The 27,378-nt window shown below is 44.6% G+C and overlaps 1 protein-coding gene across 2 annotated transcripts in view; it reads right to left on the minus strand.

Moving 5' to 3' along the window:
- ghra (growth hormone receptor a) overlaps nucleotides 1-25,065 on the minus strand; it is a 30,961-nt gene extending 5,896 nt beyond the window's left edge. The window contains exons 1-8 of one of the 2 annotated variants that reach the window (XM_030417994.1): nucleotides 24,642-25,065; nucleotides 15,011-15,170; nucleotides 3,313-3,442; nucleotides 3,034-3,203; nucleotides 1,862-2,040; nucleotides 1,023-1,176; nucleotides 797-887; nucleotides 614-683 (exon numbers count right to left, since the gene is read on the minus strand). In XM_030417994.1, coding sequence (XP_030273854.1) covers nucleotides 614-683; nucleotides 797-887; nucleotides 1,023-1,176; nucleotides 1,862-2,040; nucleotides 3,034-3,203; nucleotides 3,313-3,442; nucleotides 15,011-15,164 — 948 coding nt within the window. In that variant the 5' untranslated portion in view covers nucleotides 15,165-15,170; nucleotides 24,642-25,065. The remainder of the gene's footprint in view (nucleotides 1-613; nucleotides 684-796; nucleotides 888-1,022; nucleotides 1,177-1,861; nucleotides 2,041-3,033; nucleotides 3,204-3,312; nucleotides 3,443-15,010; nucleotides 15,171-24,641) is intronic. The other variant, XM_030417995.1, reaches the window with a different exon arrangement.
- Between the last annotated feature and the right edge of the window lie 2,313 nt (nucleotides 25,066-27,378).

Here is a 27,378-nt window from a genome sequence, read left to right on the forward strand (position 1 = left end):
TTTAAATGCATCCCACATCATCTGGCAATAATACACCCACAACACAAGAGACCCTCTTCACATCTTATTATCCCTCCTCATGTCCTTGTTTACCGACACAAAAACATAGAGTGTCTGCTTTCAAATCATTTCAGGACATTTTTTCCTGTTATTTGATATTTGACACAAATGGTAAACAGGCTCCGAGTGTGAGAGAGACAGCGGGGTGATGTGACGATCACGTGGCCCGCGGTGCCTCCGCCAACTGAGACACATGGATGCCCGGCAGTGTCTGTTTTTAATTAAAAGTACAATGGAAATGTAATTAAAAAAAACAAAAAAAAACAACTGTGGTTACAAAAGACTTTGTATAATGAATAAACAAAGCACAGTTCCACATGTTCGCTTCAATAAATTATGGATGTTTGCAATTTTACTCATTATGTCTTTTTAAGTAGGGTATAACAGACGGAGCTGTTATGTATTAAGAGTCTGACTGGTTTTAAAAACTAAGATGAGATTCAAAAATAAGCCGATATTTGTTTTGTAAAATAAACAGAATCTGACGCGAATCCGATAAACGCGAGAAAAATCCCGGGCCGACAGCGGAACGACAACACAGACATAAATGTACCTTTAACAGCTCCGGATCGATGCCTTTAATTTTAGGTGCAGGAACCGGCGGCAACAGAATCATCATTAATCTGCAACGACAGGGCAGGCACGATGAGGATAATCTGTTCACAGTTGTCAGTATTTGCAGCGCACAACCCACGGTGAGTTTTCCAGAGAAAAGAACGAGAGGGTCCGTACGTACCTGGGCTGCTGAGAGATGCCAATGAGCAAGATGAGTATGAGGATGCCCAAAACCCCGAAAATGAGAGCCAGCTTGAAGGGGAAATTAGAGTCTGAAAAACAACACCAACAGAACCCATCCTCATCATCCTCACTTCAATGTTCACTGATGTTGACAAAGCAACAGGCCAGCCATATTTATTCACTCCACTGAACCGAAAGTTTGTTTACTCCTCCCATGATCTTACCCTGGCTGGGGATCTCAGTCACTTGAATGAACACGGAGTCGCTGAACTCTCCAAACTTGACGAAGGCCTGCATCCTGCAGCGGATGTGCACTTCGTACTCTTTTCCGATTTGCAGACCGTAGATTGTCTGCTGGGTGTGCGGCTGCATCTCCAACTGCAGTACAGAAAGACACGAAGGAAGGAGAGGGAGAACAATCACTCAGGGAAGGAAAAAATGTATTCATTAATCACAGCACGACTGAGAAACAGCTACAGCTGGAGCTTACGGGAGCTGAACAGTTAAGAGTCCATGTTTATTTTTGGTACCTGAGATGGTGACCTTTTCCAAACGTACAATTGTGGAAGCACTTCAGATACATTAGACAGAGGACATACTGTTATAACGAAGGGCTCTAAAACGGTTTCCAAGGCTGCGTTTGTCAGACGGCGCGGCCAGGCTGTAATGAATATGAGCCTGCTGAAGGTCCCATGGCCTCTGACCTACAGATCCCTCCCTTCACTTCCTTCGGAGAGACTCTGTTTTCCCACAGGGCCTGCTCCGACTTCTACCGCCTCGCCAACAAAGCTTCGCTGCATTTAAGCCACGAGTGTCCAGGCAGGGGGAGGGGAGAGGAAACAAGACACTGTGCCTGTGCAACCTACCTAAAGTTTACTTTAAAAGAGGGTGCAGGGGTGTGAGCTTGTGCAGGCGCACAGAGGCATTTTGTAAAGCTTTAAGGATGCGTGTTGACATGTGTCAGGACATGTCACCGTGTGTGTGTGTGTGTGCGTGCGCGTGCATAAAACATAAGGGCGAGAGAGAGATTTGAAGAGCAAGTAAAAACAGAAAGACGACTTACTGCTTCCCAGTTTGTGGTATTTCTCTCTGTGTACTGGATCTCATACTCGATGCGCATCCAGCCCGCCCCGACGTCTGCAGAGGGAGGGGGCTCCCAGTTGACCATGACATCATAACTGAGCCCAGAGGGGCTAATATTCAGAAGGGTCCAGTTTAAAGACACTGGTGGGTCAGGACGCACTGCCAGGAAAAAGGGCAAAAGTTCGGTTTGAACAGAAAGAAAACACTTGGAGCAATTTCTGTCTCTGAACATTGTACATTAAGTGGTGGCTTTGAATTCACTTTAAAAATGTCTAGATTAACCAATAAATAATAAGAATTACACAAAGAATATTATGTGTGTGTCTACGTTTTTTTTTTGAGGGCTCACACAGAGCCCCTCTACATGTTTGTCGAAACAATCAAGATATCTATGACTATGCTAGTCGTAGCTAACCATTTGTGGGGATAAACATGTAAATATTGTCTTGAGGGTGAGCAAACTACAAGGTTGTTTCTCAAAATTTCAGTGCAAACAATAGAGTAGGGTTTATCCTCCGAGGAACATGAATATTCGTATCAAATTTAATGGAAAGTTGCTGATTATAAATTGATATTTCTCGGGTAGAAGTAAAACTTTCTGGCCCCATTTTGGGACCGGTCACCAAAAAACAGCCTCTGGGGACTATGAATATTTGTGGGAAAAAAAATCAATTCCTCCGTGAATGGACCGACCATCCATCTATAACCTCTTTAACCTACACCTTGCTGTGATAAAGAGGTCATTGTCCGTGTTACTGAGAAATAAAACATGCTGATAATCAATTTGTACACGAGAGGAGACCTGGACAAGGTTTCTTCATGGAAAGAAATATCAGCAAATATTCGAGATCGCCATGTGATGATACACTGCATCAGTATTGTCTACTGGCCTGTGGGATAAAGACTGACGGATCAAAAACATTTGCCAGTCAAACATTGTTTATCTATGTGACATTTGCTGGTTTGGCTGATATGAAGCAGCAGGAAGCATTTCTTGGAAATCAACTATCTCTCATGGCTTCCTCTGTGTGAATACATTTACTCGGTGGTCTGTAAACACTCTGAAAAACACATGTGTGAAACCACAGGAGATGCAACGTAGAATTCCCTTTATTTATACGAGGATACGTGGCACAAACATTTGTCACTGACCGATATTCTCTACGGTGAAACAGTAGTCCTCGTCCAGATAGGTGACATTGTTTTGGCCGCGGAGCTGCATGCAGTAGGGGATCCAAACAGACGTGTGATTGACATCGAAGAAGCACTCCCTTTTCAAGTGGCTATACTCCGGACACTCTTTCCATTCACTGTTGGGCGAGCTGACGTAGGAAGAGAGGAAGGAGCAAAGAAAATAAACAACCGTTGGAGCGTTTTTTTTAATTGGGCCATCACTTTATTGGGACCGGTAGAGCGGGCTGTCACACTCACTCTTTCTTAAGGTAGAAGACTCGGAGCGCTCCAGGGAAGGACAGGTTGTGGAAGCCGCCTGGACTCCACCAACATCGGAATGTCTCCTGCTCCCTCGATATGCACTCCGTGAAATGCGGTCCAACGGGGGCTGAAATACAATGAGAGAAGAACAAAGAAAGGCAAGGATCAGAGAGAGGAACTAGGAGGGATCAGGTTGATCGATCGGCTTCATTGATGCCTATAAGCTAACAGGGGTTTCGATTCATCAATAACACTGATAAAACCTAAGCCTCATTATCCCAACTCCTCGTGACTTCAGCTCATGGACACAAACAAAAAAAAAATCTGTTTTTCAAGGCAGATACGAGCAAGTAATCAGTCTGAACGTCGAGATAAGAGCGAGGAAACATTCAAGGCGACTGTCAACAACATGTTTTCGTGGTGTGCTTTGGACATTGCGTGTACTGTCTTCTTATTTGTGCGCAAAGAGCTGTTCCATAAATTCATACGTTTCATTAGCAGTGCCCGTTTTCGCTGACGGAGGTTACGACCCACGTGTAGCCACCGCCAGTCGCGAGGAAAACACACGGCTCGGATGAGGAGGAGCTGTGTGATGTGCAGCAGCGGTAACACTTTGTGCTGGGGGCGGACGGGGGTAATTTTTCACTCTGCAGCTTACGTTAATCTAAAATTGACTTGTGCGACACGTGAACCTGTGACTTTTCGAGCAAAAAAAACCAACTTGTTGAAAGATGGAGTTACGCCGCATCACATTTCAGTCCCCGTGCCTTTATAACCTTTAGATCCAACCACACAGATCCATCTCCCCATGCCCCACCCCGAGGCCCTGACTCAGCCCTTTCCAACTCTCCCTCGGCACCCTATCACTGCTCATTGCCAATCCCCCGCCGCCTCCCTCCACCCTTGTCGGAGGCCAGTTTTCTCATCCAGCAAAGAGTCCCGGGGTTTGGTGCAACCATAAATAAGCAACTGAAGGTAGCATTGATTTCTGCTCTAACCGCCCTCCTCCAGCGCTGGCTGCGGCATAAATCACACACAGACCCAGAACATAAACATGCTTCACAACACAAGGCGGGGAATTAAAGCCAGACTGGAGCAACACTGTCTCTACACAGATTCGCTGCTAAATCCTCCTTTAGGAAAAAAAAAAAAAAGAAAAAAGGCTATGAAATACTACAGCCGCATCTGCATGTGTACAACGTTCGCACTCACCCGGCCACCATGCATCCCTCGCTAACATAAACACACTTCCAACCACCGGAACAGAACGGCCTAACAAACAAGCCTGAACTCCAGGCAGCGCGGGCTGCACACGGTCATCATTTACTCACGCAGACCGTGCACCATTACTTTGATTACTTTGCTCACTTTCTACTTGATGCCAGTGTAACCTCATAAGTCATCGCATTCCTACGCCATTGTGCCTCCAGCTCTCAACCCCTCCCCTCCCTCTTTCCCACCTTTCCCTCCCTTCATCTTCTGCACACTGTCGTGGTTCCCAGAGCTTTGCTATTTCAACCCGGCCTCCCTCCATCCCTCCCTCCCTGCCCCATCCAACGAATTCCAGCTGCCACCATGAAAGAGCTTTATGCAAACACTGGATGCAAAGGAGAGCTTTGAAGTGCATCAGGGCAGACTGCACACAAAGTAATACAACACCTTGCAGCCCGAGAATCCCGACAACTCAATCACGTTTCTTGCATTTTCGTATCAGTTTGTTCCTTGTGTGGAGATGTGAAAGCACACAGGTAGTGTGTTTTGACAGTTGACCTCTCCATGAAGATCTAAAGGTCAGGAGGTGCAGCCATTTAAAAAAAGAAAAGAAAAAAAGTTGTTTGCATCGTTTGCAGTGATGGATAAACAAATCTCAAGTGTGTCAGAGGTGAGAGGTTGGGCTGCTCACCTGGAGAGACTCAAATTCTCGCCCATATCATTCTTATTTCTCTCTTTTTCACTCTTTTGCTGACTGTCGCTCTTCTCCTCTTAATTCCTCTCTGATATTGTGAGGCTTACTGCTACAACTGGCTTTAATAACGTCTTTTTGAGACATTACGGTGAGAAAACTGTTCAAGTTGTAACTGGTTCACATGCCAGAGGGAAACTTCTTGACAGATAGATGTTAATTACCTGTCATGCATAGGCTGCTAATTTTGCTGCAGGGCCTCCGCCCCCCCCCCCCCCCCCCCCCCCCCCCGTTTTCTACATGTACTAATGTAAAAACAACTTTAACTGATGGTAAGCTCGATCCTGCCCGTACCTGCCAGCTGCCATCAAATGATCAGCAGTTGGCTTGGCCTCTGGCTGGAAGAAGAAACCTAATTGTGTGTATGTGTGTGTGCCCTGATCCTGGCTGTCCACAATGTATCCGTTGGTCCTTGTGCGCTGTGTGTGCAGCTGAGACTGATAAACAGCTCTTAGCTTCACATCCTGTCTTCATCAGTCCATACGGAGGAGCTAGGAAACCACTTATCTACTTCGATGTCAGCTTTAGCCATTAAGGTTTAAAATCCACTAAAAAGGCTAAATAAAGCACTCCTCTCCCAGGCGCGAGCGCCATCTGGCAAACAGCCCTAAAAAGGCGTGCAGAAAGGTGCGACCGGGTTTTATCAGTCACCGTATTGTGACATGCTCGACTGTCATGAGGAGCGCAGGGGAAATGACGGCTATGACGCTATGAATTTCCACCTTTTCCGGCTCATTTGTGGATTTAAGTTAGTGTTGAGGTTAGTTACGCTTCAAAAGGCTGCTGTGAGGAGAGAGAAGATGTGAGGTAAGAAGGAGGAGGAGGAGGAGGAGAGAGATACATGATGGCAACAGAGTGAATGCGGGATTTCTTTGCATGCAAAACAGAAATGTCGTTAATGAAAATGTATCTCAGCCTGTAACAAACAAATATTGGGGGACATATTTCCCTTAATGCAAAAGTGCTGTTTTTAAATCAGAGCATATAGTCATTTTGAACAGCTTTAGACATGACTCATGTTGATATGACGCAGTTCCACCTAAAACCTGTTCCAAGAGAAACTTCACAGCCTCTGGAAGAGACCCTTTATCTGTCCCAGCTATCATTATCGATGGCGTCCCTCAGGGTTCAGTCGTTGGTCCTTTATTTTTCTTTTTATGCACGCTACAGCTGGAAACAGTTACTGGCAGGCACAAAATCAATTTGACCCGTTATGCAGATAAACCAAGTTATGTGTTTCACTGATATTTTGCAACCGAGCTCAGCTCAGCACGTTGACAGAGATACTTGAGGACATTAAATGCTGGATAACACAAAACCTTCAGGATTTCTGGGAAAATCAAACTTCCATCTTCCACAGCCACATCAGACCAACACTATATATGCGGAATATGCGTGTGATTGGGTGATGGTGAATTAATTCTATGAGATGAACTCAGCTGTGAAATTTATACCTTTTTAAAAGTAGAACTGCATCAAAAGCTAGGCATTTTCCACAGACTTGACTACTGAAACTCTAGTATTTCACGTCCGAAATGAGTGCAGAAGGATCCAATCGCCAGAATAAATGTAGGCAATGTACAAGATGCCATGCAAACAATGGATATATTGAAACGTAACATTTCTTGTTTCTTTGGGTTCAAATATCAATTTCATCTTGTGACAACGCTGTGCTTATGGTTTGACTTTCGTTGAAAACACCTGGTTGTGTTGCCATAAATCTGGTTGGAGACATCCAGACTTCTCATTAAACATAACACAGAGGTCTCATTAAAAACATCCACTAGTGTCACACTTACAAATGCTGAAACAGCATGGTCCCTCGTCAAAAATGTCCACCTGTCTCACACTTCAAAAATGTTGAAATGCAGTCTCGAACAGTGGTCACTAGCTTGTCAGCCTTCTCATCTGTAACTCCTACCCCATCCTCTCAACCTCTGGTCATGAAAGTCAGGTTAAAATATGACATAATTTGTAGAAATGTCTGAACAGTACGTAGCCTACGACACGTACAACTGTGAACGGTGGTTTGCAGAAACGTTAACAGCCAACTTGCGTGTTTGTGGTTGGTTTCCTGAGTGTAGAGCACTTTTGCATAATTTTGTTTCATTTTGAAAGCATCACATAAATCAACCTGATCATCTCTTACTTACCGTGTGTGCCGTTTGTGTTCAGGTTTTTCACAGAGTGACTTTACCCAGTTTTTACACACTAACAGAAAGACACATGAACATTAGGAGCACGGGCTCGAAAAGTGTCTCTTTGTCCTGGTATTAGCAAATAATTGATTTGATTGCCCTTATCTTGAGAAGAACACACACAGGGGCGGCTGAACAGTACAACCTGTTGTCCTCGCTCACTTCACCTGCATAGCCTGTACTCTGCTTTCTACGGACACGGTAAACACAATAACAAGGCAATCAAAGCCAAATTGTGGCCGCAAGCCTCAATTTAATCCCAGCAGGAAGGGTTAAGTGTAAGATTTTTTTTTAAGGTAAAGCTGTCGTGTTGCTTCATGTCTCTTGACAAGGCAGACGCAGCTTTTAAACAGTTAAGTGTACTTATACAGAACTACTGTTCAGCTCCAGCTTCTGACTGCTATTGCACAACACGTGCCAGATGATCCACATTGCCATCAGTCTTTGTGAGTGTGTGTGTGTGTGTGTGTGTATTTCTGTTAACCAGATGGAGAAACTGGCAGCTTGCTCTAATGCTGTGCTAAGAGTAAAAGTGCCTGTCAGTCTGCACACGCCAAGTCCTACATTATGTCCCTGCTCCACCACCCGTTCACACACACACACACACACACACACACACACATACACACACACACAAGCACATCTCTGCAACACACACTGGTAAAAGTGTTAATGTGTGTGCAGCGGACGGCATCGTCTGTCTTCCACAGGGAGCACTTCTTGGACGACGGGGGAAAAGAATAGAACGACCAAATGAGATGTAATGACAAGAGGACCGAAAGTGATTTCACAATTCCTCTTTTTTCCCTTCTTTCATATTCATACAAATGTGTTTCATATTTTGAAGGAGAGGGGAAAGAAAAAAAACAAAAAAAAGCTCGAGGGCTTAACAGTGGAGGTTAAATGTCGAGCTAGGAGGCAATGTGGCATTCGAGCGAGCCGGAGAAGGCGGTGAGAAGTGGGCCAGAAGAGAGGGGGAGAAAGGTGAGATACTGCAACAAGATACAAACAGGGGAATGTAAACAGGTGATATAAATAACTGCCAACACGCACAGGCATTCTCACACTCGAGCGCACAGACGCACACAAGTGAACACACGCATTGAACTTACACCTTCAAAACAAAAACCGACAAAGAATATCAAAGTGCCATTGTCCAGATTCCTCGAATACGTTCTGCCTTTCCTCCCGGTTCCACAACAGGACCTATGGCTTTTCTCCCCGTGCAACGCTTGGGACAATCGCTCGCACCATCTGATCCTCATGACTCCTATCAGCGCTCGCAGCTTTGAAGTCTAGTCAGCCACAATCTGCTGTGCGTTAACCATGCACTGACCCAGTCAGCTCTTTTCTGGTCCCAGCAATTTATTAGGCAGAACTAATGATGCTAATCTCCTCTAATAGCATTACAGCCCTCAGGATTGGCTTAGTTATGTCATATTATGTCCAAGTGAGACGGAGTAAAGATGAGAAGGGGCGTCTGACCTTAAGCCTTCTATTCTCACCTTTCAGAGTGGCACTGCGGTTGGTGCCTGTTTGTCTGTTAGTAGCAACGACCAACAAGGAAAAAAAAAAAAAGTTTAATCATTTATTAAGACTAAAATGGAGACGTGAAAGTGGATAGAACCGCTGCCAGCTTCAATTTCCTTGGAGATTTTGTGGCCGCTGGCAAGATTATTAGCATAATAAAAATGACGGCTATTGGAAACCAATCTGAAATGACACTGGCGTGTTACATTGTACGGTCGACAAAAAGCTTAAATAGACTTTTGCAATGTGATTGTAACCATGTCTCCTTTATACTTCTTTAACCTCATCTTCACTTCTTCTGTGCTTTTGGGAAGGTAAGCAGGGATCGCTGCGGTATCTATAATGGAGGCATTCCACCTCCAACAAACAGCGCTTCCGTTAATGTACAGAGGAAATTATACAGAACGATGATTGGTGAAACATTCACCTGAAAGATACCTTGATAACAAAGTCAAAGTCGGTCCGATTTAGCTCCACTGGTGATTGGTCGGTAGCCAATCAGAGAAAGGTGCTGCAACGACGGAGGGAAGCTTTTGCGTTTTTTAAGTCGCAGAAAAGTCGACAAAATAGCCCAATCAGCGACAATCAGGCGCTGATGTGTGAGAGAATCCAGCAGCACGGCAAGTCCCTGCTGGATTCTTCTTCTACTTCTTCGTCTTTGCTCTTACTTAAGAAAATTCAAGTTTCACGTTGCCTCGCTGTGACTTTTTCTGTAATACTCGTCAGTCGACACTAATGCTTATAAACCTTTAAGAATTCGAGAAGGATGTGCGTTTTTGGAGCTATCCTTCCATTACAGACACCACATCCCTTACACGGCCCAAAGTACGCTGCTCGGGGCCTGGACACCGACTGTGTGTTTTTCGAAGCAGATGTAACCGCCAGATTGAAACCAAACCTCTGTGCTTCTACCACTGGTTACCACCTCTGTGGTCGAGCACACAGCCTCACTAAGCTGAGATCAATTTACGGGCCTGAGGAACAAGTCCTCCTGAGACACACAGACAGCCTCTCAGGAAATGCTGGGGGGGGGGAAGAGAAACAGAAAGTGTGTGCGTTTGTGTGTGAGGACAGATGAAGACAAACGACTACCACTGGCTATAATCGCTCTGGTAAGCCCTTAAATATATAGGAGCATCTCCGAACGTCTACTCTGGGCTTGTTATGTGGCTGGCTCGACAACAGACATAAAACGAGGAGCCCGCAGAATTTCAGGAAGGCTCTATTAGATCCCAGAGTGGAACAACAGAACCGTTTTAAGCAACCCGGGAAGGGCAATGTTTACTGGTACTGACCTGATCAACAAGATCGAATGATTTAATGAGGTCAAATAAAGACATTCAAAGTGTACAGGAGGCAGGTGTTGGGACTGGAGGTCATACAGGGGTATAAGCTTGAGAAAAGGCACAGACTGCGTGTGTTTGCTCGTGCTATCAGTGGCTGCTCCGTGTTTACAGATGTTTGAGCGGTTGTTGAGGAGGACCAGGGCTAGATCACCGCGGGCTGTTTTAACGAGAGGAGGAGGCAGACCAGTCCGAATGTTTGATGGTTCGCCTATCAGCGGGTTTGTCTGAGAGCTTATCAGAGAGGTAATGTAAACTCCGCGGAGATAAAGCCATTCGCTACAGCCTGTGAACAAATACAAAGTCAAAAAGCCTGAGGGCAAAGACATAGAGCTTAAAAGCTCGGCGCGGTTTACTAATTAATTTACGGTACAGCTCAGACACCTGTTTTTTTTTTTGCTTGTATGATATGATACAGTTTTATCCGTCCCGTGTAGCAGCACACTGATTGACTATTGACTGATTATTTTGTTAAAATGGGGAGACTCAAAGTCACCTGTTGGAGTGCAGATGTTGGCAATCTCCATTTAGAACATATGAAGAGTCAGAAGTGAGAGCCGACACAGGTCACGGTTTGCCAGTGATCATTATGCAGGAGGAAGTCACATCTGCTTAACACAATACTTTCAAAACGCAGGAGATGTCATTTCTGCACTCGTGATCTATTTGAAACAAAGCAAGTGTGGGATCATGGGAGTTGAAGTCTTCACCGTGAAACAACCACATTTGCTGATGACAGTCAGGCAGAAATGTTCACAGATGAGACGACGTTTAAAGTTTTATTGACGTTAACGCTTGGCCGCGTTCGTGGACTGTGGCCTCGAGTAAAACTTTGCAACCATTTGGCAGAATGGAAGTATAAAACCCAACACACTAAATAACAAATGTCCAGTCATTTTTTTTTTTAGACATTTTCAGCCCAGTCTCCAGGATGAAATGTTAGCAGGGAACATTTCTGCAAATCACAGATAAATGTTAAAAAAACATCACGTCATATCACCTTCACATTACGTCTTTATTAACTCACTTCCATGTCTTGGATATTTTTAAGGCGACCTCGGGGAATATGTCAGCTGTGTTTGTTGCAACGAAAAGATGTATATTTAAGACAGGCCTGTGTTTGTGATGTCTAAAACAGGTATTTTAATCCAAAACATGACACAAAAAAGTTATTCTAACCCTAACCAATTGACTTTTGTGCGTAAGCCTAACCAGAGCAAAAGCACAGCGTTGTGACAGGATGTGGTTTTTACAGAAACGTACTTTGCCAACATTCGTTTTTCACATTTGAATTCAGAAATGTTAGACATTATATCTTTAATTTAACATGGCATCATAAGATAAAGAATAGCTGTGCTGAATTAAATCTTTGATGTGTGAATATCATCAAATTATTGGGCGCTGGCTGCCCCATTTTACACACATCATGTAACAATCTAGTTTTCACATGTTATCACATAGCTGTGGCTGTATCTTATCAAAGCGCGCTCATTCTGAGTTATGTTATTCTCACTCAGTAATGCCAAACTAAACAAGAAAACCACTTACCGTACCCAAGCTGCTTCCTGGCCTCTCCTCATCACAAAGTGCAACAACACCATGACTTAAAGGCATAGCACTAACGGAGAATTTATGAAGAACGGCTAAAAAAAAATGATTGAAGTCGTAAATTACTCATCAGAATGCCAAAATGGCATCTGGCCATGATTGCTTAGTCCAAATGGGATGGCTTGGATACACTTTGGACTAAATGACTCTCCCAAAGAAAAACAATCTGGGTTGATTTAAACCCAAAATCTGTGAAACATAATATTTTGGCTGCTTTCATACCACCACTGGCACCAGAATTGCTTCACTAGGAAAAGCCAAAACGTTTTTTAACACTAAAAACAAGACAGAAAGAACAATGTGTTCACACCAAATGGCATTTTAGCCATTGCCCTCAAACCAAACTTCTCTGCCAAATCAGCCCACTGATTTATCTGTTTTCCCCAAAACTTAACCGATTATTAACTGGTAAAGCTTTGACTTCATGCATTTTGAAAAAGCAGCAGACTGGACAACAAACTATTCTGACCTAAGACAGAAAAGGAGAAGGGTGTGGACTTGGTCTAAACTTGGCAGAAGAAGACACGATGAGCTGGCACTCTCACGTAGATGCCAGTGGTAATATTTAAAGCTGCTTTCCTCTAAACTAGGGTTGGGCCGATGAACGATACCATCGTCCATCGCCGATGGCTTACTGCCATCATCACCGACGACTACTAATCGCTGAGCATCGTAACATCGTGATTCGAAAGGCTCCCCACCTGAGAGCCCAATTAAGGTGTCCCCTCAGAGTTGCTCTAGGGCAAGAGCTGCTGTTTTTTGGAGGGGAAATTAAAAGAAGTATGTTGCTGCTTAGTGCACTTAGTGCAACATTAAGTGTCCATGGCCTGTTTATTATTTTCTAATTAACCACCTCAGTTAGGCAAACCCAAGTCACTCGGTTAAATATGTGGCAGCAGTGTTTCTTTTCCAGCGGGCCGTTGTTTCTCTTAGTCATGCCCTTTTATACACAGTTTGCTTAGCTTAGCTTCCTCAGCTAGTCTGCCAATGTTGTTTTATGCATATGAGGCTGGACAAAGCTAAGTTACAGACATGTGGTGCAGAGGGGGGTGTATGGTGGTGGTAACAGGAGTATCCTCTGCAGGGTGAGACAGTTGGAGATTCATGTCAGAGCAATGGTGGGAAACAACGACGGCTACAGTGGTGAGCTAACAAGCAACTTCTGCTTTACGACAACACTGAGGGGACATGCTGCCTCGAGTTCGTAAAACATTGATGTCATCATCCATCACAATGTTTCACTGTAGACATCGTCATATGCCAGTTCAGCAATTGTTGCCCTACCATACTCTAAACCCCCCACAAAGAAAGAAGAAGTGCCCTAGTGAGGTGCCAAACAATGTCTCTGACAGGACGCCAAGAAAATATCGCAGAATTACAAATGAAAAAAAAATGACCATTTATGACATCTTTCAATCACTGTTCATCAAAAAAAAAAATATCCACGTATGTAAATCAAACCTAGAAAAAAACATGCATTAAATGTCAGCTACATCAAATGTGTTGTGACCGTTTGAGTCTCTTAGATAATGAAAATAACCAAGGCTCGACTATTTGCAACTGAAACGGCCAGCCAAAATTCCCCCAGTGTTTCTCCAGGTGACACGCGTGCTGTTCTATCCTGGTAACAGGTGCTGCAGCAGCCAGACTGACCGAGACCGTTTGGAGATCATCCAGGCCAAATGCCGCCCGGCTCACTTCTCCAATCGCAGCGCGCACATGCACCGTGTGAATGTTTCTGAGGCGCACATGCAAGGACGACTTTTCATCGTGTTGCCAAATAGTTTCAGCGCCCGTGAGTGCAGGCAAAAATTGGATGTTCCTATAAGTGGAGGTAAAGGATGCTTAGACAAGTTGAAAAATTTTTAAATTTAAGCAAAACCAAACTAAATTATATCGATGCATCTACATTTTTAAGCTGATATTGAGAACATGCTTTTCATATCTGATGCAATAAGATTACCTATAATTTGACATTTTTGTATTTTAAAAAGAAGTTCATAACTTGGAGTTTATGTGTACCTGAGGGTTTCAGTACTGTTTGATGTTAGATTTTATCAAATGTCCCAAAGGCATTTGGGTAGGCTGCTATTTTCATTCATTTATTTATCATTAATTACATTAATTTACTGCACTGTAATCCTTACCAAAACCAACAAAGTGTGCACTTAAATACATAGGGTAAGGGTGAGACTCATAAATTCCAGTTAAACAAGTCAATTCATAACATAACTTTGTGCAAACTGAACAAAGCCCTTTAAGAGACTCCCCTCCTAATATGAAACCCTGGAATGCAGACACAGCAAAACCAAACGACAGACAGCCACATTTTCTTTTCAAGAAGTTCAGAGACAAAGTCAACAGCAGCATTGATCGGCTCATGGGAGCAGCCGAATCTTGGCTGTGAGGGCTTTTCGTGTGCCGTCCTAGAATCGGCAGACTTTAAATAAACAAGAATCTTATGGCTAAGGTTGCAGTGCTGCACACTGTCACCTCATTCCAGCTGCAGTGGCTTCAGCCATTACAGGAAGGTGACAAATCATCACTCTCAAGGTAGTTTTGTTAATGGGGACTCTTTGACTATCCAGGATCAGAGAGCAACTGTTCGGGAAGTTCAAGTTGTAAAACTATATCAATACTCATGTTTGGCTTTTTTTTCTCAGCCGCAGCACGCTTTCACCTAATTGTTCCAGATAGTTCAGTGTCAGCTGGATTAGCTGGCTGAACATCCTGCGTCGTCCTGTCCCTGGACTTTGACAGAGAAAGCCCCAGCCATGTATTTACCCTCGCTCTATTGATCAGCAGCCTGTTTGACAAGCCAAACCAGGAAAGGGTGGCGTTTGCTCAACAGCGAACATTTCCACATGTATCTGAGCAAACACGGCATTCTGCAACTGATGTCTGACATAAGACGCGATAACAAGTGTCAACAGCGTGCGTGAACAAAAATCACATTTGTTAATGTTTGATGAGCGCCACGTAGTGAGACGGATGGACTGTCTGGTCTCGTATCAGCGCATTTTCGCCCTGTTAAGAAAACGGCAGTAACCTACCTGATGATGTCATGTGGTCCATCACAAACACAGATCCCCGAGTGGACAGCCAGTCCAGGGAGGAAACCAGGAGAAGGAGCAGGAGATTGGATGTGGAGGAGGAGGAGGAGGAGGAGGAGGAGGAGGAAGAGGAGGAGGAGGAGAAGACTGCCATGATGCTCTGAAGGGAGAATGACAGGAAGGGACAGAGACACAGTGATTATAATTATCAGTTGGACTCCATGATGACATGTCCATGTGAAAAAAAACCTTTCTACCTCCCTCTTCCTCCCCCTTTCTTTCTTTCTCTCCGCCTTGTGAACACAAACTGTGGGTGCCATTTATTTTCAGCTGGTGCATGTGAAACCTAACACGGAGCATGTCACAATTAATTATCATGCCGGGTCGCTGCTGCAGCATTTGGAAGAGTCGAACGGATGAAGCCTGGTTTTTTTTCTGTGAACAGTACGCACATAACAGAGGCGCGGAAATGATTTTCTCATTTCAAGTTATAATGAATGAAATATCACGGTACTTAAACCTGCCAGGTCAGGTCTTTTTAAAACACCACTCATCCATGTCACACACCTCGTCACTACTTTATCAAAAGTAGGGTAACTAAGAGTCACTTTTTTTTCCCCAAATCTGGGGCAGCTGAAACAAGATGTTAACACAACACTAGCTGAAGAAGAAGAAGAAAACAACGACAAAGAAGAAGAAGACAAACAAAATAAGACAGAGGAAGACACAGAATAAAAGATGAAGACAAAGAAGGAGATGGAGAATTTGTTACATTTCAAATTTTACTGAGATAATCCTTAAGTCTTTGAACGGCCAAGGACCACCTGTGTTTTGCAACTGCCGTGTTTCTGTCCCTCCTGGAGGCAAACATCACCCAACTAGTGCAGAGAGAACAAATTCATTCCAGCCAGAGATTTGAGGAGATTGCTGGCAATCCAAAAATAAATCTTTTCCCGCACCCCTGGTGGTGAGGGGATGAAATGTGAGGGCTGTATAACCGAAACAGCAACACTAAAAAGTAAAAAAAAGAAATTTGAAAAAAAACACACTGGCGACGAGCTACAATTTCACATACATACGGCCATTTCAATCAATTGCCAATACGGGAATATCGATTACAGCAGCTTTGAGCTTCTGAAATCAGAAAACTCAAATCAGTTCCACACGCTGCAGCACTTGTACCACACCTACACATCAACACTCACCCTCCTCTACAAACTAGACTCGAATTTCCCAACAAAACCTTTCACACAGATAATGTGGCGACAGCCTCTCTCAACTCGACCAGATTTTGATATCCAGATCACCATTTTTTTAAAAATGTTTTACCCCCCAATATTATAGAACAAACAACTTTCTGGTCTATAAGCTGGTGGACAAACTCTTGCCAGTCAAGTCCAACCTCTAAATATAGGCCAAACTTTCTGTCCGCACCCTTGGCTATTTACAGCTGCGTCTCTGCAACTTTACTGGGCTGCCAGCAGCCCTCAACGTGGAGTCTGTGTTTCTGAGGGCGACGCTGCCAGTGTCCCCCCTCCCCTCACACTTCTGGAGTAATCTGAGGGCAGAGGGATCTTCATGCCATATGACTAGTGAGCTGTACAACGTATCAAATTCTCTTGCTCTTTTCGGGAAAATACGTTTTTGGGCTCCGTGCCTAGAAACAGGAAGCATTCCCAGCATTTTTACATTCATACAGACTGACAGCTACTGAGAAACAATGTGGCCAACTCGGGCACATTTTCAAGAACTGACAAACTTGGATAGGGCGTTGCGAGACCTACTGGCAGGAGGAGGAGTGCTCATATAGCAGCACATATCAAGCACAGATTTAGGGTAACGCCAGCCGTCTGGTTACTGTGGATTCTATTATACGCCGATTCATTGCAGATGTAATTGTTTTAGATGTTTTCAGATCAAAATTTTTTTTTTTCTTCCTCCAGTTGAATGCGTCTTGAACGATGTATGTGCCGAGTCTGACACCAGAAGGTGGTTTTGCACACTCATCTGTGGAGCGCATGCTTTTCTCTGTGCTCAATGAAAATCTGATTTTAAGAGGATGATTGTGACATCACCAATAGTTTGGAGGCCTGGTCCATCACTCAGCATGCAACGAGTGTGATGAGGAAACCTGATCCTCCTGCACACAAACACTGCCGATAGACTTCAGGAGACATCTTGTGAAATTAAAAATCTCTGCATATTCACGTATTTTGGAACGCTGGATGAGTTTTCACAGCCTAGCCTGTGCTGCGACGTCTTCTTTTGAATTGACGATTTCGATACAAGTAAATTAAAGCATTCAAAATACAAGCTAGAGATATTCTGCCTAGATTACTTTAAAGATGTCGCATTCCATTTCTCTCCGAAAACTGCGCTCACATCGCAACACTGCTGTCAGTTTGATACTATCTAATACTAGCTAGCCAACATCAGGGCAGAACAGTATGCTGGGTGCATACAGTAGAAATCATTTTTTTCCCCACAAACTGGCAACAAGGGGTTGAACGATATACACTGATTGGAATCAGTGTATCGATTCATAAACGAACCAATAGCATCGATGCAAAGTGAAAACAACGATTCACAAGGCCGCCATGGATAAGATATGCCTTTATTTTGAATTTCCCATGGCACGTCTGTGTCTGTGTGTCCCTCCATGCGAAGCAACTACCAAGGCTTGATAACAGTGTCGTTAAACTATTGTCTGATGAACCTCGTTAGAAGATTGGCCGGCTGTCAGAATTCCTACACAGGTAGGCAAAAACATTTTGGATACAACAAAATGTTTACTATTGTTTAATTCTCAATCATTATAATGTTTTTAAAGGAACAGAGATACTTTTATTCTGCACCTTTCTACAAGCTCCATACATGTATCTTTCTTTTGAAAGATCGTTTGATTGTGTGTTTATAGTTTATAGTTGAATAATGTGAGCCAGCGAGGACCGTGGCGCTTTATGCCTTCAGAAATAGCAACAGCTTAACCCGCATGTGCGTTAACAGGCCGGCGTCAAAACAAATACGTCTTTGCGAAAACAAAGCGAACAACAGAAGAAATGCAGAAATGATGACACATCTTCCTGATTCACGGGCTGAAAAATTTAAACATTAAGTTGTGTGTGTGTGTGTGCACGCTATGTGTGTGTGTGTGCGTGTGTGTGGATGAATTCCATTTGTTAGAGGCCGTGCAAGGCCAAGTTATACAATGCAAGAATTTATGGCAGGGACCCGTCAGGCAGCAGGCTCGTCTGGCTAAAACGCTCCATTTACATTGCTTGTTTTCTGCATGTTGTGCACAGATTTTATTCTCCCGGATCAAAAGTTAAAGCCCAATTATTAAGAATGGTCTTCACAACCCCTCTGACGAGCACTTCCAAACCACTTTACGACTCTGGGAAGGTTGAAGTATTTTACTCTTGTTTTCTTTCCACATTGTCTTTTCCTCCCAAAGTCTCACATTCTCTGATCAGTTGAGGAACCTAAAAGGGGGCCAAAAGGCGCCTCAACTCCAACATGTGGCCTCATGCTAACCCTAACATTAGTCCCCCGCCCTCCCTTTTCTCATGTGAAAGCGTCTGTGAGAGCTCTGGCAATTTTTGTGCTCCATCTCCATCTCCTGCACGTCCCCCCCCCCTCCCATTCCTGTCCTTCTCTCAGCCAATTACAGGCTCCGAGACTCGCAGGAAAGCTGCCTGAGCCAATCAGAAGAGAGGGAGGCTCAGCCAAGCTCTCCTGGGGTCCCTCTCCGTAAACATTTAAGGGCCTCCTTGGTCAACCCTCCTCCCACTACCTCTGCCCTACACACACACACACACACACAAATGCAACATCTTGTCTTGGCACCCCACTGCCAGCACCATGCCTCTCCCATGTTTCCTCAAATCTCTATCAATCTTCTGTGTTTGTCCAAAAGGAGCTGATGAGGGAGGGAGGGAGGAGAAGATGTGGTGATGGTGTGAGGGTGCAGCCAAAGACAAAGAAAGGTTAAGGGGTGAGAGGTCACATGATCTCTGTGTTTGGTTCTCTTCGAAAGCTCTCCAGAAGTAAAGCACGCGCATACACACACACACACAAAGACACACTGAGAGCGATGTTGCAAGTCCAAGTTTAGTTTGAGGCCTCTCCAGAGAAAAAGCAGAAAGACAGTCGCTGGGGGAGCTAAATGTTCAAATTCTGTGAGGTGTGGACATTCAGTCGCATTTCAAAGATTTATGAAGCAACAAACAGGCGTGCTCTGATGTCTGCAAGGCGATGAAGACCGAGGCGTCGGTGGGGAAGTCGAGGAAACAGGTGATGTTTACTTTTTTCGGTGGAAAAAATAAGTGAGCACTGACATCATACATTCATTAACATGATAATGCAATGGCACCCGAAGAATGAGGTCGCCCTTCAATGGGATTATGGTCCCGTGTTGCGACGGACTCTCTATACATTCTCAGCCCTCGCTGGGCTGTCGACCTCAATCTGTGAGCGACACTCCGCGAACACACACTCGTCAGTCATATATGGAAGGCAGGGGTGTTTTTCTCGCAGCTCTAAGCTTTATCTTCCTTCACCTTGTCGTTTTTCGTCTCTTGTTCTAGTAACATCAGACAGTGGTATTAACTGATTGAGGTCAACTGCTTAAGGAAATTAAGTGTAAGGCAGACAGAGAGTGTGGGAGAGAGCTGCACCTGGCATAGGTGAGTTAGTGAGGTAAAGTAAACCTACATGGCCAAAACTCCCTCCGTCCCCGTCACGCGTTGCGATTTTGGGCTGCTCGAGATGAACAGATGCACTGGCAGACACATCCACCGCTGGCCGATTCAAAGCTTTGGCAACTGAATATCTAGTGTTCAATTTCGCAAAAGGAGGAGTTACATTTTGAGTGAGGGAAGCGGCAAAATGTATTTTCGAGCACTGCAAGCCGAGAGCAACGTATATTATATCCATTTACATCCGATCTCTGCAGCTCACACCAAAACTACCCAGATGGATAAATAACACTATAGGTGAGGGGTAAAAAGGGGTATTTTTTTCAGAACTTTCCCTTTAAGGGCCTTTTACAGCGTGGGACACCTACAGTATATAACCACGCTGCTGCTGACCCTGTGACATTCCTTTTATCCAGCTATATTTCGAATGGTTTCTCCGGGTTCGTCGGGGCCTCTGGAGCGATGCTGCAGCTGTAAAGACAGCGGCTGATGTATGCCTCGGGTCTGAAAAGGACTGCAATCGGCCATCGCTCTGACTTTAAAGGTGCTAAAGATGCTTCGAGTCTTTGAATGCATTAGTGTGAGTGTAATGCCTCCCATTATCTGATCTGATTACCTGATCTCCCGCTCTCTCACTGTGCACTCTTCGTCATGTCCTTTATTCCTTTCGACAGATCCCCCCTCTATCAATCATTGCAGTGTAGCTGTCACTACACATACCCTGATGCTCCCATATCAAAGGGCTTATCTCTCTGGTATAACTGAGGGGACGGAGGAGAAGTGAAGGAAGATGTGAATCAATTTGGTATGACCTATGTAACTCAGTCTCAAGCTATTAAGCCTCTGAATAAAGCGCAATGCCTCGGCGAATCTTTAAGGGGAGTTAAACCTCAAAGAGGAACAGCCGCTGCTCACGTTAGCTAGCCTGTGGTGGCGCCACATACGTAAAACTAAAAGACCATCTTGTCTACACACCTGGAAAGTTTCATGAATGCATCTTGCGCGCTGGTGACGTCCACAGACAGATAGTCACAACACATACACATCTGGCAAAGTACTCCTACCTGCTTCTGTGGTAGCTCTCGACACAAAAGGCAAGGTGTGTCTAGGACTACGAATATGGGTCAGGGGAGTTGAGGGAGGAGGCCGACCCCTACTTCCGATCCATTACCTCGGACGACGCCCATCTCTGAGCTCTACACACTACACACCTGTGAAGTTTGGTGTGACATGCTGGTGCAAGAAAGGTGCAGGACTTCTGACAAATTGTAGTCACTGGAATTTTAACCTGAAGTTCTTGAAAGTGGCTTTGAAAAAAGTCGGGCCCCGTGAGGACACACATCTTGGGAAGTTCCTCTGATCACTTTGATTTTCCTTATTGGTTTAAAACGGCGCAATATGTAAGAATTTACACTCAAAACAATTTGGGGGCAGCACATCACCGGGGTAAGCTAACTGCTAACTGCTAACTGCTGCCAGGTGTCGCTGCTGTTAGCTCAGTTAGCCGTGCAGCTAGTGGTCAGGGCTGGGAGATCCGCACACCGGTGGAGTGTTTATACCACTAGCACAGGAGCTTTGGACCGGGAATGGCTGGGGCTAGCTGGTTAGCATGCTAACTTCTTGAAAAATTCTAAATTTACACAAATGTTTTCACCTAACGTCTTACACGCTGCACCTTTAAACAAACAAATCATTGCTGAATTCAGTTTAATCACTTCAAAGCACCTAATGCACCATTTAACCGCATGAGGTAAATCAAGAAGTCCAAAATATAAACACATTTATGTAATTATCAACTGAATTTCATCGATTATCTTCAATTACACAATCTCATCAAGGTAAGATTATCCTTCAAGACTGTATGACAACAAATACTGTGGCAGACGAGAGCATATTTCCTTTCATCATAATCATATTTGAGCGTACACATATACAGAGTCGTCCGAGGTCTCCCTGTTTGTTCTCTCAATAATTACACAAGAATCATGTAAATAGATTGTTCTGCCGTAGCTCGACCCTCCCCCTTCACCGCTAACCTCTTCCTTTAAAATCAACAGAATCTGAGTAAACACGCCACAGACTTCCAACATGAGCCTGCACGTTACACCAGACACTGGGGAGGAAGAGTCCACATCGGCGGGGCCCCGAAAAAAAACTGCAGCTCCACCAGCTGCTCCGAACAGGCCTTCAACTGCTGGGTGTATTTACATGAATTCATTAACCTGTGGGGGAGAGTGTTTGTGTGTGTGTGTATGCATGCAAGACGCAGGATGCATATTTAACATGTGCGTGCGGGAGCTCTCAGGCATTCAGACCTGGCTACTGGACGGCTCTAATGTCTCCTGCTCTTATTTCATAAGAGAGAGTGGAAAACTCAGAGTCAGCACACTGGCATGGGACGAGCCTTGCGCTGGAAGCGGTTCAGGACACACATCTGCAAACACCCCGGCTGCAGTATGTGTGTGTGTACGGGAGGGCGAGCGAAAAAAAGAGGGGAGTGTGCGCGCGTGCACGTGCAAAATCAAGAGTGTGTATCAGAGCGGGGCCGAGCAAAGGTAAAGAGTGCAAGAGTGAGAGACGGACTCGAGCAGGAGCAGAGAAAGTGTGCAGAAAAGTGATCTTTGTGGAAAAAAATAAACTCTGCTTTGCAGCATTCCACGCGGCGTGTGTGCACGCACGGACATGCAGCCGTTTGTCGAAGATATTAAAACTAAAGCTGCAGAGTAAAATTGCGTCCAAAAATAACTTGTTGGTAATATCAGAGAGAATTCAAATCAATCCAATCAGAACAGACAGTCACCTGGGAACTAATCTGGATTTTGGTTTTAAGATGTTAGAATTCAATCCCATCTCAAATAAAAGACATTTTTTTTAAAGAAGTCTATCGAGCCACTTGTTGTTTTTGAGGACTAAGTATAGATGTGCAGCATTTGCTCCATATCCTCCCTAACACACACACACACGCACAACACACATCCTGACAACCGTGCAACAACAACACTGAAGTGCACATGGATGTGTGGAAAAAAATCGAATGGTTTCCAAAGTGTTGAGCGGCCAAAGGGTAAAGCACATTACAGCTGTGTTTACTGAGACAGAGCCCGACGGAACTAATGTCTCTTTAAAAAACTCCTCGCCTCATCTACAGAAGCATCTCTTCCTCCAGCTACCTGGTGGTTATTATAATAGCTGCCATTATGCACGTCCCTCATTTCTCTCTGCAGAGCAACCGTTGCAAAAACAAATCCCGCTAAATGTGCTTCGGCAAACTATGCAGTCTTATAGAGGAAGGGCTCAATGGTCACAATCTCGCAGCTATCATAGAGTCAGACGGCCGTGAAGCAATGTGAAGAAGTCATGTCACGATCATCCTCATCCGACATAACCGCGATTCCCGATATCGTCCCGATGATCTCAAAATATTCTTAAAGCTCTTACATTTTGTGAAAGATAGGACACATAGGACAATTAAAGCATCTCTAAAAATGTCATGATGGATCTTAAGGTCCCTCCCGAACAAATAAAGGATAAATAAGTGGCGGTAACCTTTAGTTTGGAATCTGCCGTATTCACACACCTCCCATTTTACTTGTTTTTGTGTGAGATACAATGGTTGAGGCACGCCGAAACAAACCAGGAAACCAGTATAGGGCTGTGCGTCAGCGAGCGAGACATCTTCTGCAAGTGATACACGTGAGGATATTCGCGATTATCTCGATCCAAGGTTTATCCCGACGATACCAACTCACCACGATAAAAGTTGTTTTGAGCATTTCCATCGAGCTCCGCCATAAAATCTTTTGTCCCCTATGAGATCGGTGAAACTGACGTGAACTGGTGAACATGCATGACGACCACTCTGGACTTTATGCAAAAAGAAGTGTTTCTGAGCCATTACAGATAAACACCGTGATTGGGAAAAAGCTGTTGTAGAGCGAATAACCGAAATCACAACTCAACATACGAGACTCAGTCTTTTTCCTTCAGGAGTGAATGACACCTCTGTGGCACGTGGCCCTCTGTGGTGACCAAGTGTGCACAGTGAGCCTCATCACTTGGTCTGCTCTGTAATTAAAACAGCAGAGGAGCAGTGGTGCGCTCCTGTAGACTTGCTGCACTGACTGCAGATCACTGATGGGCGAAAGAAGCTGGCACAAGAAGGTGACAATCCAGCGGGGACCCCTAAACATCAGCCGGTCCCAGCGCCTCACAGACAAAAGCACAAGGTCTACATAAAACTGAATGGGATTCCTCTGGGTGGGTTCTGATTGTTGATGAAACAAGTTGAGCAGCTTAAAAGGCATCACCTGGCATCATCTGCTCAAATTTCGTGAACTCTTGTCACTATCTGCGGATTAATGGATCAAGAAAGCTTCAGAGAAACCCCTCACAGCTGCCCTCCTCATGACATCTCAAGTCAAATAAGCAGACATGTAAAAAAAAAAAAGGCTCAAGTGGAGTGATTCCGATCTAGGCAAATCCAACAACACGAGCTGGCGTCAAGTCGAAAGAGTGTGTCATTTTCAAAACCAGTCGTTTCTGCGTCTCCCCCCGGGATTTTACATGCATCAGCTGTCTGTGCTGTGTGAGACTCTCCAGGCGTCCCGGCTGCTTCTGCAAAGAAGAAGAAAGAAAAACCCAAACTTGCTGCGCGTTTACGTCGAGCACTGCACACCAAGAGGGATTAATGTGTGTGATCCCCCCCTTAAAAAAAAAAAAAAAAAAAAAAAAAAAAAAAAGATTTTTCTTGCAGCCTGAAGCGTGAAGAAAACCATAACGCAATTTCAGCAAAGTTTCCCCGACTCGTGCGTAAGCTTCCAAAAAACGTGGAGAGTTTTTAAGGGAAAAGAAGAAACCCACACACACACACACACACACACACACCATTAAAAAAAGATGCACTGCACGTTTTAAAAGCACATAAACGCACTTACGTTGGTACGAAGTCTCGAGGTGGTGGGGGAAGAAGACAGAAAGAAGAAAAAAAAACTGCACGGGCAACGCAGATCCGACTTTTCACAACTTGGTCATCTGATGGCCAGCGTGAGAGCAAAACCAAAAAAAAAAAAGTCCTGCGTCTTCACTTCAGCCCCCGCTCGGCCCCCGGTGTGATCTCTGCGATCGGGGGGCTTCTATCACATCACCCGGATCATTTGAGGGGAGGAGAAAAAAAAAAAAGGGTTCGTGCCGCTTTCCTGTTGTCAAGATTGTGGGTCCAGTCTAGTCTAGTCGCTCAGCTCATCATCCAAGCTCACTTTCAGGGGGCTACACACGCTACGTAGCGGAGACGGAGCCAGTACGTGTGTGTTTCAAATGGCGGTGAGGCGCCCTCATCCGCCAGCAATCCAATCTGCTCCATTCTGGCCACACAGAGGAGGACAAGCCGGGGGTTGGGGAGGGGGGGAGAGTCTGCCGGGCCAAACTTCCAAAATAAAACCACCCGGTAGCTGCCACGCTCTGTGAAGAGAGCCAAAGTTTAAATGAGGTCTAATAATCATTTTATTGGGCTATTTATCATGGGGTAGAACCGCATAGTTTACATTTTAAAGCGATGAGTCTGAGACAGATTTCTTTTCACACAGGCCTTCAATGACTTTTTATTTTATTTTCAAGGACAAAAACGCAAAAAACCCCAAAACATCTAAGTGTCTCTGTGGCGACTTGTAATCAGTGCCTAAGAATAAAGCAATGCTCTTTAATAATTGAAATCACACCTTTTTTTTTTTTACACAATCGCCGACTTGCATTTGGCCGTAACACATTTTTTTTGTGTGCGTTTTATTCAACATGTTATTGATGATGTTTCAGATAGTGTCGGATACTGTCTGCGCTACTTTTCACCATTTGATGCCGTGCGCTCTCATCTGTGCCATGCCCAGTGCGTTCGGAGCGTGCCAGACGCACTGGCACACCTGTGGCGCACTTGGATACGAAAGGATACTTCATCACATATTGAAGCTGGGTGTGGCAAGCGTGGCCAATCACGTTCACTACTTTCCCTGTGGAGAGTTTTCTTCAGAGGAAACTTGTTCATGACAGGTGGGAATCTTTGTGCGACTTGTTTCTTTATCACCGCAGCGATCCACATCACTGCAGTGACTTTTACAAATACACCCCGTGTCTTTGAATACCGCAGTTTTGTTTCTGGGAACACCACCATGGAAGTAAACCTTAAAAGTCCCCATCACCACATCGCCATCTTATCCTCCACACGTCCACCTGTATTGCGCTTAAAAACGGTAAAGCTCCATTTGGTATGAAGATGCAGTTTGCAGTTGTCCTGGTAACATACTGTAAAAAAAAAAAGAAAAAAAGAAAGAAAAGAAAAAACATAGTGTAGCTGTAAATGGACGGTTAAACGTTTTCACGGACATGTTTTAACTGTTTTTCAATACTGATTCAGGTAACCACAGAGGCGTCCTTATTCTAGGCTGCAGAACACAAGTCGATTAAGGACGCCTCTGTGGTTACCTTTGCAACAGTCCGGTGGTTGTGGCTCATACATAATGATGCGCAGCAAATCCCTCGTGCGTAATTGTGGCAACATCTGCGCACGGAACAGTTTCCACGCTTCCTTCGAATGCCTGTAAAGAGTGATATTTAAAAAAACTAACTGTTGTAGATTTAAGATCTGGTAGGAATCACTCGTGATTTAGAGGCTGCCACGGTTATCAGATAAAGTGACCAAAATACTGTGGACGTGCATCAGCCACCCACACACCCTCTTTACCAAACTGAGGAAGCCTCATCTTCCCTTGATGCGCTCATGTTCCCATTTTCTACAGCACTGTTGTTAGTTGGGTTTGGACTATTTAGGTGAAGATACGCTGTTGTGTGTTCTTTGTTAACCTGCTTTCCTTTGCCATTGATCTGCTATTGGCATTTGTGTTTAGCAGCTGCTCTGAAGTTGCACATCTGTCATTCAAATGGACCGAAATGATTCATACTTGGACCCGGACAGAATAATGCACCTGAACAGAAACTGCTAAAAATGATAAGTAACACCATGACCAGCACCCAAAGAGGCCCCCCACCCACAGCTGTTATGAATGGCTGCATCTGTCTGAGGAGCTGTAGCCTGTGTGGGCTCACGTGGAGGGTCCACTGGAGAAGTGACGCCCCGAGAGGCTCGACCAACGTTTCAGCTGTCACTGGATATACACCCACCGACCCAAGAGCCAACAATGGACGGGTCCGCCCCGACACGTGAGAGCAGAACACACCCATGCGGCCAGCTGTTGCTGCTGCTGCTGACTGCTGGCTTCTCTTGACCGATTCCCTTTCTCCCTCCAATCAATGATCCCCCCAAAGCAAACATCCATCAGTGTTAACTACATCAACTGCAGTATTGAAGCGAAAGGAACAGATTTGTATTTTTTGCATGAATGCATCCGGTTATATACTTACAGAGCATATGTCAGCCTACACAATTAAAGGGGAACTGTGTGGTTTTTGGAGAAGCAATTCAAATATTCGAAATATTCATGTGGTCAGAATACAAACTCAGAAATATCTATTTTCTTTTCCCATGACTGAATAAACAAGCTGTTTGGAGGCTAGAAAGGTGGCAGGGTCCGCCACATGTAAACAGTCATGAAATGATGTCCGTTTGTTTATTCACTTTATTCAGTCATGAAAACAAAGAGACTTTGTTTATTTAATTTGTTAAGG

This window comes from Sparus aurata, chromosome 5 (assembly GCF_900880675.1).
Source record: "Sparus aurata chromosome 5, fSpaAur1.1, whole genome shotgun sequence".
Taxonomy (NCBI): Eukaryota; Metazoa; Chordata; class Actinopteri; order Spariformes; family Sparidae; genus Sparus; species Sparus aurata.